This window comes from Sminthopsis crassicaudata, chromosome 1 (assembly GCF_048593235.1).
Source record: "Sminthopsis crassicaudata isolate SCR6 chromosome 1, ASM4859323v1, whole genome shotgun sequence".
Lineage (NCBI taxonomy): Eukaryota > Metazoa > Chordata > Mammalia > Dasyuromorphia > Dasyuridae > Sminthopsis > Sminthopsis crassicaudata.
The window spans coordinates 84,265,379-84,284,400 of record NC_133617.1 but is presented as its reverse complement, the minus strand read 5'-3'; the positions used below and the strand labels follow the sequence as shown (position 1 = coordinate 84,284,400).

The 19,022-nt window shown below is 32.5% G+C and overlaps 1 protein-coding gene across 3 annotated transcripts in view; it reads left to right on the top strand.

The window, feature by feature from the left end:
- Window positions 1-19,022, top strand: part of DENND3 (DENN domain containing 3) — a 118,843-nt gene that overhangs the window by 44,007 nt on the left and 55,814 nt on the right. For all 3 annotated transcript variants that reach the window (XR_012481586.1, XM_074264668.1, XM_074264667.1), the window contains exons 5-9: window positions 512-623; window positions 4,605-4,724; window positions 7,460-7,678; window positions 10,404-10,534; window positions 16,522-16,677. Coding sequence is in view for 2 of the 3 variants with exons in the window: in XM_074264668.1 (XP_074120769.1) it covers window positions 512-623; window positions 4,605-4,724; window positions 7,460-7,678; window positions 10,404-10,534; window positions 16,522-16,677 (738 nt within the window). In the remaining variant the exon portion in view is untranslated. The remainder of the gene's footprint in view (window positions 1-511; window positions 624-4,604; window positions 4,725-7,459; window positions 7,679-10,403; window positions 10,535-16,521; window positions 16,678-19,022) is intronic.

The following is a 19,022-nucleotide window of genomic DNA, read 5'->3' as shown; positions in this document are numbered from 1 at the left end:
GAGGAAGCACCTGAAATGGACCTTAAAAAATCTATAGGTTTAAAAAAGGCAGGGATGATTTGGGGAGTTTCTTCTAAGCCAGAAGAAAAGACACAGAGGTGAGAGATAGAATTTAGATTTAGGGGAGCAGCACTGTTTTGGCTACAGAGTTGAGTGGGGAGGAGTCATCTGAAAAAAGTATGGAATGATTTTACCACCTTTTATCACCATTTATTATTAAATTATAATATCTTATTTTAATTATTTTTTGTATAGCTTTCTTCTTAGGCCATAACCATTTTAAAGTTGTATTCCTTGTTAGTAGTAAAATTTTAGTTTTTTGTGCATAGAGATAATTAGAATAAAATCTTGAAGTAAAACTTCTTGATACTTTTCTTCAGCGGTATTGCTGTTAGGTTAGGGCTTTTAACTTTTTCAGATGATGACATTAAGTAGATTAATTAAGAGTGTTTGATTTTTTTTTTTTTTTTTGGTTCTTACTAAATTAATGAAAATTACTATTTTCTTTCAGTTTATTGGCTCAGCTGAAATTTTGTAAGGATTTTGATGTTGATGAGCGAATAAAAGATTTTGCTGCAAAATTATCTTTAATCCCTAGTCCTCCACCTGGACCATTGCATCTGGTAAGTAGCTAAGGAGTTAACAATTCTATGATATTTTAGTATATAAACTCACCTATTAAAATATCACATTGATATCATAAATTAGAAATGTTCAGATAAATTAAGTTTGTGGAACCCTGGTTAAGACTTTCTGAACTATGTAATCTCTCTCTCTCTCTTTTTTTTATTTTTATTTTTATTTTTTGCTGAGGCAATTGGGGTTAAGTGACTTGCAGGGTTACACAACTAAGAAGCCAGATTTGAACTATGTAATCTCTTAAAGTCTCTTCCAAATATGTAATCCCATGTTTTTTTCCTTTAAATGACTGAGCTGTTTCTCCATAGCAATTTTGTAATATGTTTCATGCAAGAATTTACTCACTTTATAGATGAGGAAATTCACATAGAGTGTCTCAAAAGTCTTAGTGTTGTTTTATGTTATTAACATTTATTAATAACATCATAAGCCATTGAAGTTTAAAACCGCACGAAGGCTTTTGAGACACACTGCATTTTCCTGTTGCTCACATAACTAAGAAATATTTTAACCAGAGTGTGAACCAGCTTCTCTTTCAATACTGTACATCACTTCTCTGGAATGAGGATGTATTTTAGCATTACTTGAAGCAACATCAGAAAGTTAAAATTCAGTAGGAAAAAAAAAATCTGTTAATGTATTCCTATAATGAGTCTCATAAATGTTGATTGCTCGGGCATTCTCTCATCCAGAAATCTCGACAGCATCTCTGTAGAAATGGATGTTAATGATAGTTGATCATAATTGTGTAGCATTGACAACCTTGATTTGGGAGACTGGAGACAGATTCTGGTTGTGATTCAACAATTAGCCACCTAATGAGAGAAGTATCAAGAGACCCCTACCTTTGTTTTGAGAAAGTCAGAAGGACTTTTGACTTTATTTCTTAGGGTTACAGAATTTTTCATTTATAAAGTGAAGATTTGGACTAAATGATCTTTAAGATCCCTATCCAGTTTAAAAATTCTTTCATTCCAGACAAATGGATAATTTAGAAAAGTTAAGTGATTTACCACTTTTATCAGTGGCACATTTGGACCTAGAACCCTAGAAACATAGGGAGAAAATGCTTTTGTTCTAGCTAGAGGCCCTCTCCATTGGTGAACTAAAATCTCATATGATCATTGGAAACATGGGTTACCTTCAGCATCTCATTGGATTTCACTGATCTAGGGAGCTCACATATGTAAAGCATTCTGGCAAGCTTGAAGTACTATGTAAATTCTAGCCATTTGCTATTATTTTTTTCTCCATTTGTGAAGATGGCATCTCATCCATGCAGTGTTTGTGTGTGTTATTATGACATAGGGCTTCCACAGAGGATCTATCCATCTAGAGTTCTCAAAGCATTCTTCCCAGTTATTGGTTTGGTTTTTTCTCTCCACATTCCATGAGTGCCAGGCAACATTGTGGACGTTCATCTCCTTTACTCTTGGCACATGACTGGTCTACCTAATTTTTCCATCTAGTATTTCTTTTTCTTTTACTTTTCTTTCTTTCTTTCTTTTTTTTTTTTTTTTTTTCCTGAGGTAATTGGGATTAAGTGACTTGCCCAGGGCCACACAGCCAGGGATTGTTAAGTGTTCAGGGCTGGTGCTCTATCCACTGTACCACCTAGCTGCCCCTATCTAATATTTCTTAGTCAATATCTCTAGGCTATATGTATATTGTCTTTAGAAATATGCCATAGTTTATGCCTACCATACATCATTCTATTTTCCTTGTATTACTCATGATTTTTCTGATTCTAAAGAGATTGGTATATTACAAAATTAACAGCTGGATAGTACATCCAGAATATTCTCATTTAAAAAGTTGGCTTTTCAGCCGAGAAACAACTTGGAATCATTAGAAACAAAATGCACTGTTTCCCAAATACAATCCAGCTTGCTCTTACTCAGCTGAGCCCAATTCATTGTATCTATAGTGTCCTAAATATACACTTATATATACTAACTTAATGAACTAGACTTCCAATTCCATATCAGAAATTTGAAAACAAACATTTTTCATCTATCTAATTTTTCCTCAGTAGATTATTGTATCTATCTCTCCATTATGGATCTATTTTTGTCCATCTGTATCTTGTATGGGCCTTGTTATTTATATATTGTTTCTCTTGTTAAAATGTGTGCTTCTTGAGGTTTTTTATTTGTTTATTTGTTTTTGGTAGACTTAGCACAATGCTTGGTATGTACTAAGCACTTAATAATGTTTTATTTAATTGCTTTAAAAATATCTCAATGAAGAGACTCTGCAGTTTTCAGGAGATTGACATAGTCAGTATATCCCCCAGTTTTGTTTCTCCCCAGAATAATTTGTAAATGAGAGGGACAGACCAATATTACACAACAATAGTAAACAAATTATAAAATCATTATGAAAATTATCTACAAATATATTAAGAATGTTCTTAATGCAAATATGCGAAGAAAATCAGCACACTTCTAACAATTTTCCATAGCATTCTTTATGTTTTTTCCTCTCTTAAACTGGTTACTCAATTGACTGAAAAGAGCAGAGTATAAAATCCCTCCATGTTTATTGTTGGTTTATTTTTTTCTAAACAATATTCGACTGAGATTAAAACATTACTTCCAAAAAAGGAAGCTAATGCTTATTTTAAGTTCATTTCAGATTCCTTGATAAATGTAACCAGAGGGAGAACTGTACAGTGCCCCTGTGCTTATTAACATTGTGAGACTTAAATTGAAAATGTAGGTTTACCAAAATCTATGTCTACGTGATGTTAAATGAAAAATTTGGGAAGAAGTTAAGCAGTGTCTCCCATTGTGCATCATAATTTTTTTTTTTTTTATGTGGGAAACTATTCAGGAATTTTTCTTCTCATCTACAAGGATAGTTTCTACTTAGGCTTTGTGATTAACCACTGGTAGGCCATATATGGTAATATTTCACTTTGTTTCATCTTTTGAATTCTTTTTTTCCCTGATGACATATAAAACAAGATTCTGAATACATTGTTATTGGGAACCCTTCCTTGTATAGTTGTTCCTATTGTGCTATAACTGAATTAAATACTCAATTGTTTCTAGCTGAAGTTTTCTAATGTGAAATTGAACTTCATCAAGCAAACTATCTCTCATCTCTGTCAGATGAATTAACAATGAGCTTTTTTGACATTTTTTCTTTCTAAAAGAAATTTGTAAATATTTTTATAGTGCATTACACTTTCATTCTTACAACTTTTTTTAGATTGAATATGTTTTCAAGAAGTTTTAAATGGCCTTTATAATTGAAACAGGAACATAGTAATTTGATAAATTTGAACTTCACTGATTTTATGATAATTTGGACAAGCAGGTAATCTGTAAGTAAGCTTACTTTTGCTCTCTCTATGCAAGAAAGGATTTACTAAGCAAGTCAATAAAATGTAAATATTTATAGAACATATACAACTTGTTCTTTAAGTCCTTTAGGAGAATTCTTTTGCATGCCAACAATCGATATAGCAGTTATAAATTATTTTGACCCATTAGAGCAGATTTTCAAAGACTTCTATTTGATGACACATTAGTCAGGTTATTTTGAATTAATGCATGTGCCTGAATCACCCAGCTAATACCCAGTCATTTTATGAGTGTTTATTTTGTGTTAGGCACTGTGCTGAGTGCCAGGAATATACTACAACAACAAGGGAAAATCTTTTTTTTTTTTTTCCCCAAGGAGCTAACATGTTAATGGGGATTGAACAAATATTATTATTTGATCATGCATATGATATAATAGTATTTTGTATATTTATTTAGAAATTAGTTTAGAATTTTTTTTTTTTAGAAATATCTTTTAATGCAGGGAAATCCCCCTTACTCCCTTACCAGTAAATTAGAGAGATTTTGTTGCTTTAGATTTTCTTTATTTTTTTATTTGTAAACTGCCATGTTTATCATTAAGAAACTACTGAGTCATAACATCAGTTTAAATCTTACTATTGGTTTCCCCAGGTATTTAACATGAAGCCACTACAGGTAGTATTTCCTTCACGGGCAGATCCTGATAGCCCCATTATAGACCTGGATCTTCACCTTCCCTTACTGTGCTTCAAACCTGAGAAAGTACTACAGGTAAGCATCTTTAAAAAAAAAAAAAAGCTAGTCAAATCCCATTTTCACTATATTAATGCAGCATCAGTATTGTTCTGTTGTATTATTTAACCTCCCTAAATCTCAGTTTCCTCGTCTGTAAAGCAGATACTTGGACTAGATAAAATCTGAGACCCTCACTTAAAATCCCATGATTCTAGTATTATCACAACTAAGAACTCCCAGCCCTGCATTCAAACATTCAGTCTATAACTTATTTGCAAATAACCAGGTTGTGGTATTCTGCACTGGGGGGATTCAAAAGGTGGTTAGATGTGATAATAGTAAAGTCTAATTATTAATTAGTCATAGCATTTTAGGGCTAGAAGTGTTCCCACTGGTAGTTTGATACAGTTTTATTGTGATTTTTTAAATAATAGATTTTTATTTTTCCAAACACATGCAAAGATAGTTTTCAACATTCATCTTTGTACAACCTTGTGTTCCAAATTTTTCTCCCACTCTCCTCCTCCCTCCTCTCCTAGACAGCAAGCAATCCAACATAAGTTAAACACATGCAATTCTTCTAAGCATATTTCCATGTTTGTCACACTGTGCAAGAAAAATTAGGTCAAAAGGGAAAAAAAAAACCACAAGAAAGAATTTTTTAAAAAACCAATGAACTACAACACTGCCAACACAAAGGTGAAAACACTGCTTTGATTCACATTCAGTCTCCACAGTCATTCAGTCTCCATAGTTCTCTCTGTGGATATGGATGGTTCTTTCTATCACAAGTCTTTTGGAATTGCCTTGAATGTTTGATACAGTTTTGATGTCAGGTCCTTGGTATGTCAGAGTAAACACTCAGTGGAAATCAGAACTAAACCTGAATATTTATCTTTGTACTAATTCCTTATTTTAAAAGCACTTAAGCTTTTTTTTTTTTTTTTTTTTTTTTTAAGCAGCCAGGTAATTATCTTCACAATGTATTTAGAGATAGTTTGTAGTTAAAAATTTGTGTTTGCCAGTGAGGTTTCATGGTATTGGGGGGAAAGGATGGAGGAAGGATAATTGTATTCTTCAGTATTGGGGAAAGAGCAGGAAGAATAATTACCTGAAACTAGAATCTTGACTTAAGAACTTTGCTGTTGTCTGCCATCTGAAAAATGGTGGAACTCAGGCAGATCAAGAGAATATCTCTGATCAGAACGAACCAGACCATAAAAGATATGGGTGAAATAACTGGAGAAATTTAACATAGAGAAAAGACTTGATGGTTGTCTTCAAGTATTTGAAACGCCTTTGTGTGGTAGAGAGATTATATGGGTTTTGCATGAAGTTCAAGAAGCAAAATTAAACTAATGAGAAAAAAATTGTAGGAAGATGGATTATATTTACTGTGAGGAAATAAATCCAAATAATTAGAATTATCTAGAAAGTAAACAGGCTGCCTGAAGAGTAAAGAGTTATATAGAAGCAGCTAGGTGACACAATGGATGGAGCCTCCCACCTGGGATTAGGAAGATCTGAGTTCAAATCCTGACACACACTTAGTAGCAGTATGATCACACACAAATCATTTAAACTCTGTCTGCTTCATCTGTAAAACAAGGATTTTTATCCCTAATATCTATCTTTCAGGATTGTTGTTAAGATCAAATAAGATGATATTTGAAAAGCACTTTGTAAACCTCAAAACTGAATAAATGTTAGTTTTTATTTCAAATCCAGCAAAGGCTGTTGGATATTTGTTGAGGATATTATACTGCAGTATTTCTCAAAGTGTGTCCCAGAGACTGTTTCCTGGGGTCTGTGAGGTCAAAACCATTTTCTTAATAATACTAAAATATCTTAATAAATATCAATTGATTTCTAATGTGTTTATAATCTTATATGGTTAATTTCTAGTGTTGTATAAACAGAAAGTCTTTGGGGATCCTCAGTATTTTTAAGAATTCAAAGACGTCCTAAAACCTCTTTGAGAAGTACAACTGTAGAGAGTATTCGTTTTGGATATACCTTGGACTAAATGACATCTGAAAGCCCTCCCATCTCTTAAGATTACATAATTCTATGAAAAGTTTATATCTTGCTTGTCCATGGTAAACAGGCTATTCCTTATCTTTGTGATTAGTTCAGCATCTTACATTTCTAGATTCTTTTGTTTAAAATTATGTATATATATATACACACACATACATACGTACATATGTATATGTATATATTTTTTATATATATATATATATATATATGTATATATATATACACACACATACATACATGTGTGTTTGTGGGTATTTTAAAACTATTCTTGTCACAAAGTGTTAGGATATAGCCTATACTTATTTAATTAATATTTACAAAGTACTATTTTTGTCAAACATCTTGTATTTACTTAAAATCAGATCAGATATTAAGTTTCTTCTATGCCATACTCTCTGCTAAGTCCGAGGAATAGAAAGAAAGGCAAAAAACAGTCCGTTTTCAAAGAACTCACAATCTAATGGGGAATAACACAAAAACAACTATATATAATAAGAGACTGGGTAATTTGGAGATAATCCACAGAGAGAAGGCACTAACATTAAGAGGGACTGGGAAAATCTTAGAAGTTAGGATTATAGTGGAATTTAAAGGAAGTCAGGAGGTAGGGGCTGGGAGGGAGAGTTTCCAGGTATAGAGAACTGCCAATGAAAATAGCCTGAGCCAGGAATCTCCATTTAAGACTTCACCAGTGAAATAGTATATTCTCAAAACTATTTTTCTCTCCTTAGATCATAACCTGCATTTTAACTGAACAACGGATTGTCTTTTTCTCTTCGGACTGGGCTCTGCTCACTCTCATTGCTGAGTGCTTTATGTTGTATCTTCACCCTATTCAGTGGCAGCATACCTTTGTACCCATTCTTTCTGGTCAGATGCTGGACTTTGTAATGGCTCCTACATCTTTCCTTATGGGTTGTCATCTTGATCACTTTGAAGAAGTTAGCAAGGTGAGATCAGAATGTCGGACTATCTTTTAAGTACAATGAACAATAATGTTAGGCCTCATGAATTAATAATATATTTGAAAGGATGTGGACCTTTTCAGAAGACAGTTTCTGTGAGGACGGGGAGGGATGATTATCATCTTGTAAGGCTAATTTAAGCATATTTTCAGAACAATTTTAGAAATGTGAACCAAAATTTACCCCTTTGTATTACAGAAACTGATTGTAATATAATTAGCCATAGCAATGAAAGCATGTAGTAATATGAATTAATTATGCTATATAAATCAATCCCTATTTTTTGCTTTTGATAGTTGAGTAGTATTATATTACATGCATTTTAAATCTGTTTATATTCACTTCAATATATAACATTCCAAGTGAGTTTTACTCAAGTTACTTATTTTCTTGTAAAGAATTGTTTAAAAGATTCTGCAAGTTTCAAGTAGAGTTCCTGAACTGCTTTGAATAAACATGACTTCTTCTCTATCCCACTCCTTTCTTTTTTTCATTTATCAGTGATGGACCAGGGAAGGATTTGACTTTGGAAAGTCAAACCTTTTTAAAGCTTGTAGTTTGATAGAGCCTTTCATTGTCTCACTTCCATATTATCTGATGGAATATCTTCTATATTATCTTAGCTTTTTACTGAATTTTAATTTAAATTTCTTCCTCTTTCCATTTTTTCCCTAGTTGAAGCTATAGCATGTATTGCTAATGTGATTGTTGTTGTTTTGTATGTATCTATAAACAGTGTAAAAGTATACTTACAAATTAATTCCATTCCACAAACCATCTAGATCTGATCAAAAGCCCTTTGCTGTTAAAAAATATAGACATTAAGCCTGTGTTATTTTTTTAAAAAAATATTTAAAAATGAAAGTTCTATAGCATCTTTTGTATTTGACAAGATAGATTATATTTTTATATCTCAGGCTGCTGAGCAGGTTATGGGATTACCCTAAAGAGGAGAGAAGATAAATTGGAAGGGCAGTTTGACATCAGAGCATTTGACATGGAGTCAGACTGAGTTGTAATTCTAGTTCTACACTTATTAACTTAGCTATGGGGGGGGGGAGAATCAGCTAACCTCTTTGAGCCTTTATAACACTGAGGTAACAATTCTTGTTTTATATACCTCAAATAGTTTTTATGGGGAAAGTGCTCTTTTTAACACTTAAAAATACCATATATAAGTATGAGTCAGTATATTTTTTAAAAAATTTACTGGGATTGGTTGGTAGCATAGTTATGAAGTCATTAAGTGCTATTACCAGCTAGCTTTGTCTACAGGAGGTATGTCTAGTGCTAGTTATACTTAAGGAAATGAGTGATTGGGATAATTGACTGTAGTTAAATGTTGGTGCTGAAATGCATGATTCACTAGGGGAAAAAATTATGCATCAAGAAAAGGCTATTCAAATACTAATGGAAGAAACTAAAAGACGTCATCTAGTGTGGGTAGTAAAAGAAAAAAAAAAAGCAGCAGAATAGCAGAGTATTAATGTGCTGTTTCTATTTTTAGTCCTAAGTGAGCAACACCCAGTCTCCAATTTTCAGAAAGGAAGACTGTTTTTGCTTTTTTTTTTCCTCACTGATGGTTAATTCCAACTGGCTGTAGTTAAGTAAATCTTTTTAGGAGAAGGATCTTACATATATTATTACTGGAAACTTTCAGAAGTGAAGACAAATGTTTTAACTAGAAAAGTTCTGGATTTGGTTTTCTGATTTTATTTACCAATAGTCTTGTGCCAGAGGAAGGAACCAAGTTGAATTCCAATTGCATCTTAGAGATATTTATATTATCTAAACAGTTATGTGTGTGGTTCTTTCCCCTCCAGCCCCCACTACCAACAAAAAGACAAAGAACACCTCTATTTAGTTTCCAGATTTACTTTTGGTTATACTTCCCAGAACTGGTGAGGCCAGGAAAAAAAAAAAAGGGTTGAAAGCTAGTGTATATACCATTTGAAAATATTACCTTATTTGAGACTTCTGAACCAGAATGATTCTAAACATTTTAAAAGTTTGTAGAAGTATGGAGCTATATACCACAAATAATTTAATTTGCAGATTTCTCTAATATTTATACAATTGATCTTTAGGAAATATAGAAATAAGAAGTGAGCAAGTAGCTTGTGTTTACCAATGATTCTCACTGATTTTTTTATGTAAACACAATACAGTTCTTTTAAAATAAAATTTATTTATTCTATATCTTTATGTAATTAATCCATTTGATTAATTAATCTTAATTAATTATTTAGTACTCTGTATACTGTACTTGTGTGTTTTCTACATCCAGAAAGATGGAAAGAGAACTTGGGTATTGCTAAGAAGGATGTTCTGCCACTTTAGACATCAGTTGCAGACAAAAGAAGATTTGAATACATTTCAAGTTATCAAAAATGCACTCAGCTGGATTTGGTGGATAAGATTATAGGATTTGAATTGGTTAAAAAAAAATCTATTGCAAGCACTTATTAGAATCTCTTCTCCCTGTTCAGAGGAGTTCAATTGTGCTACTGCTATCAACAGCTTCTGATATATTATTAACTTTTCAGGAAGAAAATGTCAGATATGCAAAAGTGTATGAATTAAAGATAGTTACATTACTTTGATAAAATTGAATTCTTGACAGCAAAATGTATTGCATTTGAATTTTCTAAGTTTTATATGAAAATAATTCATTAAAAAGTAACCTTTGATTTTAATATTTATTTAAAAGGAAGCAGATGGCTTAATCTTAATAAATATTGACAATGGAAACATTACCTATTCCAAATCCTTGGAGGATGATGATAATGATATTGATATTCCAGACATCCCTTTGCAAGCTGCTCAGACATTCATTCAAAGGTAAAGTGGTAATGTTATATTTGAAAAGTTAGAAAAAAATTTTTTTTTTTAAATTTTAGATTTTATGGTCATATGATTTGGGGCATGTTTTCTGAATTTATAAATTACTAGCTTTTATTTTTAATTTGTGAAAAATTCTAAAAAATTGTTTCTATAATTCTAGTGTTGGTCTAAAATTCTAAGTATTTGGTAAAGTATTTAACACTAAATTGTTCCTTAGTGGTCAGAAAAGATGAATATCTTTCCATCTCTATAGTTCTTCGAAGCTTTAGCTAGCATTGCCTTTCTGATCTCCAGGTGACTAATTCTACCTGGTTGTCTCATCTCTTAACTCAAATTCAGCATGTATAACTTATCTTTCTCTAAAACTAGCTTTTCCTTATTCTATTTCTCCCAATGGTACCTATCATTTCCCTATTTATGCAGAACTAGAATCATGTTTGTCTCCTCTCTCAAACCTGAGCTTCAAGTCTCCTTTCCTTCAGCTGTTCCCTTTCCAGCTCATCTTGGACATGCTGACAGAGTAATCTTTTCAGAATGTCATTTTGATTATGGATGGCTTTCCATTGCTTTCAAAATAAAAGTAAAAACTCCTCATGTTGGCATTTGTAGTTCCCTGTAGTTTGGGAATTAACTTAATCTTATTTCTCAGTATTCCCATATACCTCTGTTCTCAGCACTCACTAAAATCAGCTCCTCTATTGCCTTATCCTTCCTATCTCTTTCTAACCCCAGAGTCTTTTGCTTATGTTATTTTCTCTATGGAGAACTTACCTTCTTCCCTTCAGGCCCCCTGTGAATCTTCCTCATTGGAAATTTTTCTGGTTTTTAAGGCCCAGATAAAATATTGCTTCTTCCATAAAGCTTTTCCAGTTCATAATGTCCATTTGATATTACTTCTTCTGAAGAAGAGGAAGGAGTTCTTTGCTTATGCCTTTCTTACCCAGTTTCTACATTCTGTTTTAAGCCTTGTGTTACAACATTGTTTTGCAAATCTCCTACTATATTTTAAGTTTCTTGATAGCAGATGATGACATTTTCATCTTGGTATCTAACTAGCACAATGCCTTATTAGTAGGTATTTAGTAGCTAATTAGGTAGCCAATTAGTATGTGTTGAAGGAAAGAATTTCTAAATGTCTTGCTTGTAGTAGGTATCTGTGTTTATGGGAGAATAGACAAGGAAGGAGAATTTATTAGAAAGGATCTAGATTCTTGTATTATTAACATTTCTAGGAAGGCCCTTTGCTGTGTACTGCCCTATTTCCATTTCCTGTTTACTTTCTAAACTATGTACTAGGGTGTAAATATTACTTTATAATATCACCATTTAAAAATATTGATTTGAGGGTTCTTTCCTATGTTTTATCCAATTTGAAGTGTTTAACTTTTAAAAACTCAATGGTTTTTCTGAATTATCTTGCTAACTGATTTTTTTTTTTTTTTTTAAACGGGCCCTTGAAATCTTTTATCAGTCCTAACCAGATGTAAGATAGAGTCTATGATGTAATTATAGGTTCCCTATATGGAGAATATTCAAAGGCTAACTCCATTTTCTATGGCCAGCTTGTCAGATGTTCTAATAAATAATGCAAGTCGTCACTAAAGCACAATCAAGTATATATCCATCACCATTAATCACGGGCATTGATAGTGAAAATGTGCTCTATGTAGCATACAGGAAACATAATGCATCCTGACTATTTAAAGAATATTGTCTGACATTAGCAGCGAATGAAAAGGTACAACACAAAATGCCAACTGCGAAATTCCAAGATGGAAGCTGTGGACAGCTTTTTGTCTCCCAAAACTGCACTGTTGCCACATAGAAAGAATTGCCAATAAAACATATTAGTAGATCACGCCCATATTGCTGCAGAAACCATGGGGTTCAATGGACAGTGTCAATGAATTAGAGCTCAGGGACTTATGTTCTATTCCTGGATCTAAAACTAATTCACAGTATGATGTTATCTTTTTAGCCTTCTCTTGAAGATGCAAACATAATCCTTGCCCTATTTAACCCATGTGATTGTCATAAGAAGGAATTTTGTAGATTTGAAAATTATTTGAAAAGTATAAAACTCTATATGATTTTAAAGTTCATTAGTAAACAAACATACTTATTCCCTTTATATATACATTATGTTTTCTGTTCTGTATATATCATCTGTCAGATATTAAGTAAATGTTATATATTTTTATATATAATGTGATGCATAACATGTCAGAAAGTCAGAAAATATTTATTTAGCTCCTTCTATGTGCCTGGCATTGTGCTAAATGCTGAGGATACCAAAAAAAAAAAAAAAAAAAAAAAATCAAAAGGTAGTCTCTGTCCTCAAGAAGCTTACAATCTAATGGGAGAGACCACATACAAACAAATCCACATAAACAAGCTATAGATAGGAAGTAATTAAGAGAGAGAAGGGACTGAAATTAAGAGGATTTTGGAAAAGTTTCCTGGGATTCTGTATGCATACTATTATAATAGGTTATAAGATTGGTTAATATTATTTGGTTCAGATTGTGATTTCACTGGTATCAGAATTCCCTATGAGGATATTCCTTCTATCGATGTCTATGAACAATTTTTCTACAGCAAATAGCTGTAAGAATTCCCAATGAAGCTATGAGGTTAAATGACTTATCCAGGGGTTCATTGCCCATATGATTCAGAGGCAACACTTGGAAACAGGCTTTCTTGACCCTCAGTCCAACTCTATCCACACATACCACCACAGTGCCTTTCTTCTGATTATTATTATCATTTTTAATTTCATTCATCTAATCTTTCATTTTGATGGTCCTCAGAAAAAGGCCCGGGACAAGCCACTTTCTGTTGTTCTTTTATGTCTAGTATTTCATGAAACTATTCCATAAGTAGATAAAGTGATTAATTTTTATAACAGAATGAAAGTATTGGCTTCAAAGCTAATTTCTGTAAACTCACTAAAAGCCTTTTAGGGACAATTCCGGTAGCGGATAGCACAATAGGAATGAGAAGTATTTTCTATTTTCATTTGGTTTTTATTACTGCCATTGACTCTCAATGCTTTGAAAGATCTCCATTTCACATCGTATTATAAGTTTAAAACGAGGAAGACATTCAAAACATCTTTCAGAAAGGTTGTTCTTAGATTTTTATAGATTGTCATCATGCTTGACTTATGTAGGTGAAAAGTTTTATCTTTAATCATGCATTGATTACAACTTTTTGTTTAAATTCTCAAGGAGATTCTGAGGTTTGTATTTCAATGATTTGTTATCAACGATTATGAAGAATCTAGCACTTTTGTATAATTTTGGTCACTTGATCATGTCTTTCTAAATGTTTTACAAGTGTTCATGTTTTCTCCAAATTTAATTTCATTAAAAAGACAAATGAAACACTCACATGTATGCGTAGCAAACAAATTCTTACATTGCCCACATCTAAAAATCTGTATCTTTCTGCTTTTTAAGGCCTTTACTTCATTGAGATGGGTGGTATACTTCATCTTTGAACCCTCCTGGTTATTGTTGATTATGTTGATTTTTTTAAGTCCTTTAAAATTGCTTTTTTTTTTTATTGTTGAAATTGATATACTAATTCTACTCACTTCACTCTGCATCGGTTCATCAACTGTTCCAGTTTCTTCTGAAACTGCTTATTTTATCATATCTTATGGAACAGTGATATTCTATTATATTTGTTTGTCATAATTTGTTTAGTCATTCCTAAATAGGTGAGCACAAGAGTTTGGGGCTATTATGAAAAGAGTTACAATAAATATTTTTGCATATATAATTCTTTGTCTCTTTTAAAACATGTGCTATCACTGAGTCAAGGATTTGCATAGTTTAAAGGCTTTTGGAGTATGACTCCAAAATTGCTTTCAAGACTGTAGCTGTGTGACCCTGGGCAAGTCTCTTAACCCCAACTGCCTCAGCCAAAAAAAAAAAAAAAAAAAAAAAAAAAAAATGATTGTAACAATTCACAGTTCCATCAGAAATAGATTGTTATACTTATTTTTCTATAACTTCTCCAACATTTATAATTTTCTTTTTTTATCATCTTCTTTATCTTCTTTTTCTATAAATTCACTAAAAGCCTTTTAAAAAAGAAGATATTTATCATTTTTCTTCTTTTTTCTTTCTTATTTTGTCATCTTTATTGAAGGGCATGAGTTAGTAAGGTATGGTAGACTTAGGGCACAGTGGCAGGGCAGATATTAAGGCCAAATGGTTTTTCATTTGATTGTCAGTATTACACTTGGTGCCTTCTTGCTCATTCATGTGGTGTGAAGATTATATCATCTGGCAAGGGATTTGAACGAGTGGGCACATTAGTTGGAACAGAATAGGGACTCTGTGTTCTGTCCCAGAGGTGTGGAGATGGAAGGTTAGCATCCAGCCGGGGGAAGGGAAAGGAAATAGGAGATTTGGCAAAAAAGGTTAGGGGATGGTAGAAAAAGGGTTTTCATAGGACCTGATCTTCTAGATCAGGGGTAGGGAACCTTTTTTTTTTCCTAGGAAGGGCCATTTGGATATTTCTAACATCATTCACGAGCCATACAAAATTATCAACTTGTAGAACTCAAGCAGTAAGAGAGTATTGTATCTAGTTTTCAATTCATCATTACCTGCAGATACCTTGACAGGGCCAGACCAAATGACTTCACCAGCCTTTTATGGCCTACGTGCTGGACATTTCCCACTCATGTTCTAGATAAAAACTGAGCTAAGATGTAGGTAGCCTAGATTAAAGGGTGAGCATCTTATAGTTCTTTTTTTCTCATGTATTCTGAGAATATGTATTAGTCCTGTTCCTTTTCCTTCTTCTCCTTCTCCTCCTCTATAATATCATTATAACCAAAAACTAAAGTTAACTTTTTAGTCAATGAAAGAACATTTAATTTGGTTAAATATAATTAGTTTTTCAGAAGGAATCTCTTTGCTTGACTTAATTAAGTTGTTGAATCACTATCATGGAATTTTATAACTAGAAGAAACTATGAAGATTTTAAATCTAACCTCATTTTACAAATGAAGATTCTATAATGAGCAGTGCACATTGTAAAAGTAAATTGTTTGTTTTTGAAAGGGAATGAACTCCTTTAGTGATTCCTCCTCTGCTTGAAGACCTTGAATGTCCCTCAAAAATACCAAAATAGCTAATTTATGTCTAGAAAGTGAACAGTTTGTTCCCAGAGAAGGCCATATTGCTATTATTAGATTATAAACACTTTTGAGGGCAGGAAGTGTGTCTTCCAAGAAACAGGAGTGCTATTTGTAATAGGAATTTAATTCATGTTGGTAAAATAATTAAACAAAATCAATATTGTTTCTTTACTAGTACTACTTTGGAAATATTAAGTATGGGAACTCCTTCCATTGATTGAAGCCCCAGTATAATGTAGTAGATGGTCTTTGAGAGTTGCTCTGGCCAAAAAATTAATCACCTTGTGGCAAAGTTATTGATGAGCCTCTCTAAACTTAGGCTGATCTCTGGAAAGTAGACATGCACCATCACCAAGGTTTTGCTTACTACCTTTCTACGTTGTTTGAACGAGTGCCCCACTATCTTCATTTTTGAAAACCAGGAAACATTTCTATGCCATTATGACTTACTGTATTTAATAGAGAGTTTAATAGTTATCTGACTTTAAGTGAAAGAATGCTATTATTAAATATAATACTAGTTTTTATTAAAATATAATGTTATCCAACTGTGAATGATTTATCTATTCTCAGCAATGTAATGATACAAGACCATCTTATAGGTCTCTTGATGAAAAATTCTGTCTGCCTCCAGGGAAAGAACTGATGACATCTGAATACAGACTTACTGACTCAAGGCCAGGATGAGAGGGAGGCAGGGATAGAATTTGGAATTTAGAACTTTAAAAAAGTTGAATTTTAAAATTGTTTTACATGTAATTGGGGAAAAATAAAACATTTTTAAAAATGTAATATTCTTCACAAAAATCTCCTTTTTTCTTCTAGGGTAGAAAGCCTTCAGCTGCACTATGATCTAGAACTCTCCCATCTAATGCCTAGTACAGATTTAAGTGGGGTCCAAGCACGTAGAAGGGCATGGCAACAAAAACAGAATTCTGAAATGCAGCAAATTACTTTGCAACTAATTGTTAATATCTTCAGGTATGCACTTATAACTGTGTTCTTTATAAAAACCGTGTAATTACATCCTGTACATGATAATGGGGAACCTTGTCAGAAAAATTCATTTTAATTGTGAATTTCATATCTCTTCTTCACCAGATCTTTTGAGTATGAATGTTAAGCATTAACAAAATTATATGACATTGTAACCCTTTTCTCACTGTCCCAGATTAGTCCCAAGATTTTCTTGGGCAGACAGACCTCCATGTCTTAATAAATGGGAACTTACAATTCATTGCTGGAGCCATTCTTTTGAAGCTTTTCTGGTTTGGTGTTGGAATTGTTGGAACTTGTGCCTCATTGATACAAACTTCAAGAATTTACTGTAGACTCGCTTTCCTGGCACAGGGCAGAGGCATTGGGGGGCAGAGATACTAACAGTCAGTTAATTGGTCTAATTAGTAATTGGCATTCAACAAGTGAAAAAGTAAAACTTACTCATGATTCTAAAACTGGATAAGCCAACCTTGAAAATTTGAGTTAACCGGAGTCATATGAATTAACATTCTGCTGCTTCATTGTTGTTGCATATATTTTTTGTGTCTCTTTCTTTGATGGTTATCATCATTAAGAATCTGAGTTTCCATTAGTATCCAGTACTGAAGTAGATTTAGTAAAGTAGAACAAAAAACTAAAGTAAATAACATTTATTTTGAGATGATCAGTTAATACAGGAATCATTGTTGGATCAGTATAGGGATCCACAGCTTTTCTTTTTGATGTACAAATTATGCTCTATAAAGAAAAGCATGCTTTTAAATACTTGAAAAAATGATGCAGTCTAAATATTTATTGGAAATTTTTTTTTCAATCAAATTAATCTTTGCCAGAGAACCTAGGGTCTTTTGTTTTTTTCAAACTCTCTGTTCTTCCTTTTCTTTTCCAGCACTTCCCTTTCTCATTCTGTAATGCTTTCTCATCCACCAAAGTCCTCTAACAAAGAAAAACAGGCTCTTTGATGTACTCTGTCCTGATAGCTCCTGCTGTCACTTTGTGTCCTGTTCCAGGAGGGATCTGTCACTTCTCTGGATGCCACTGTAGAGGTTTCTTACTTCAAAATACCCTAAATGACTATCATCGCGTAACTTTTGTTAACCTTTGCTTGCTATGCATTATTTGTATCCCCATCATTGAGCACTGTGACTGGCACATAGTAGATTCATAATAGATGCTAGTTGATTGGCTCACTATATATTTATTTCTTTGAACCCAATAATGATTCATTATTACGAAAGAAAATTAACTCTTCAACATAAAACAGTTCATGCTGTTTCTGACTTATAAATGTATATTCAGTTCAGGTTTTAGTTCATTTCTCATGTTTTTGGTTATTCTCTGAAGGAGACTTATCTGTATTTTAAATAGTATTTACTTTATAAATTTAAAAATTAAATTATAAATAATTTATAAATACTTTATAAATAAATTACATACAAAAATATAGAGAAATTAAATGAGAGAAGATTTTTTTAGTGTATCTTTATGTATAAGATCACATTAGATATATTATAAATGGTTTATTTCACAAAATTCCTATGAGGGAGATTGCACAGGTATTATCTTTTATTACAACTTAGTCATATGACTAGTAAGTGGCCTGGAAACCAAGTCTTAATGACTCCAATTCTAGGATTCTTCCCACTATATTACACTGTTCTAACTTCTCTCAATATGTCCACATATGTGTGTAAGGAAGAACTTAATTTTCAGAGAGTTAAAAAATCCAGACTGGAATGAGGAAATAGATTTAACTATTATGACTTTATATTTAGAATCTTTAAAAATAAGGGGAAAACATTTAAACTGTTGAGATTGCTAAAAATTGGGCTTTTTCAGAGAAACCCAATGGAAAAAAAACAAAGACAAAAACAACATCCTATAGATAACCCAAAGTCCTAGTATTTGGTAGAGATCAAATAAGTTAACATATGTTCGTGCTTTGTAGACCTTAAAGTACTTAATTCACAAATAGCCAAAATCATGCTCTATGATTTCCCTCTGTCTAAAAGAGATGATAAATTAGACATATATTCCAGTGTTGTTAAATTCAAATAGTAACAGATCCCTGGCCTCATGATAACTTAGAAAATCACAAGTTAATGCTATTTATTTTGTATTATATTTTTATGTATTTTGTTCATTATTTCCCAATTACATTTTAATCTGGTTTGGGAGGTACTTGAGATGGTTGGGAAGGTGGGGCTTGTAGCCTACAGATCAAGAGTTTGACACTTATGGTGTATGTGTAAGATATTGTAATATATAAGTTAAATATGTGTGTGTACACATACATAAATAAGTAAAGATTCTCAGTTCTGTCATCT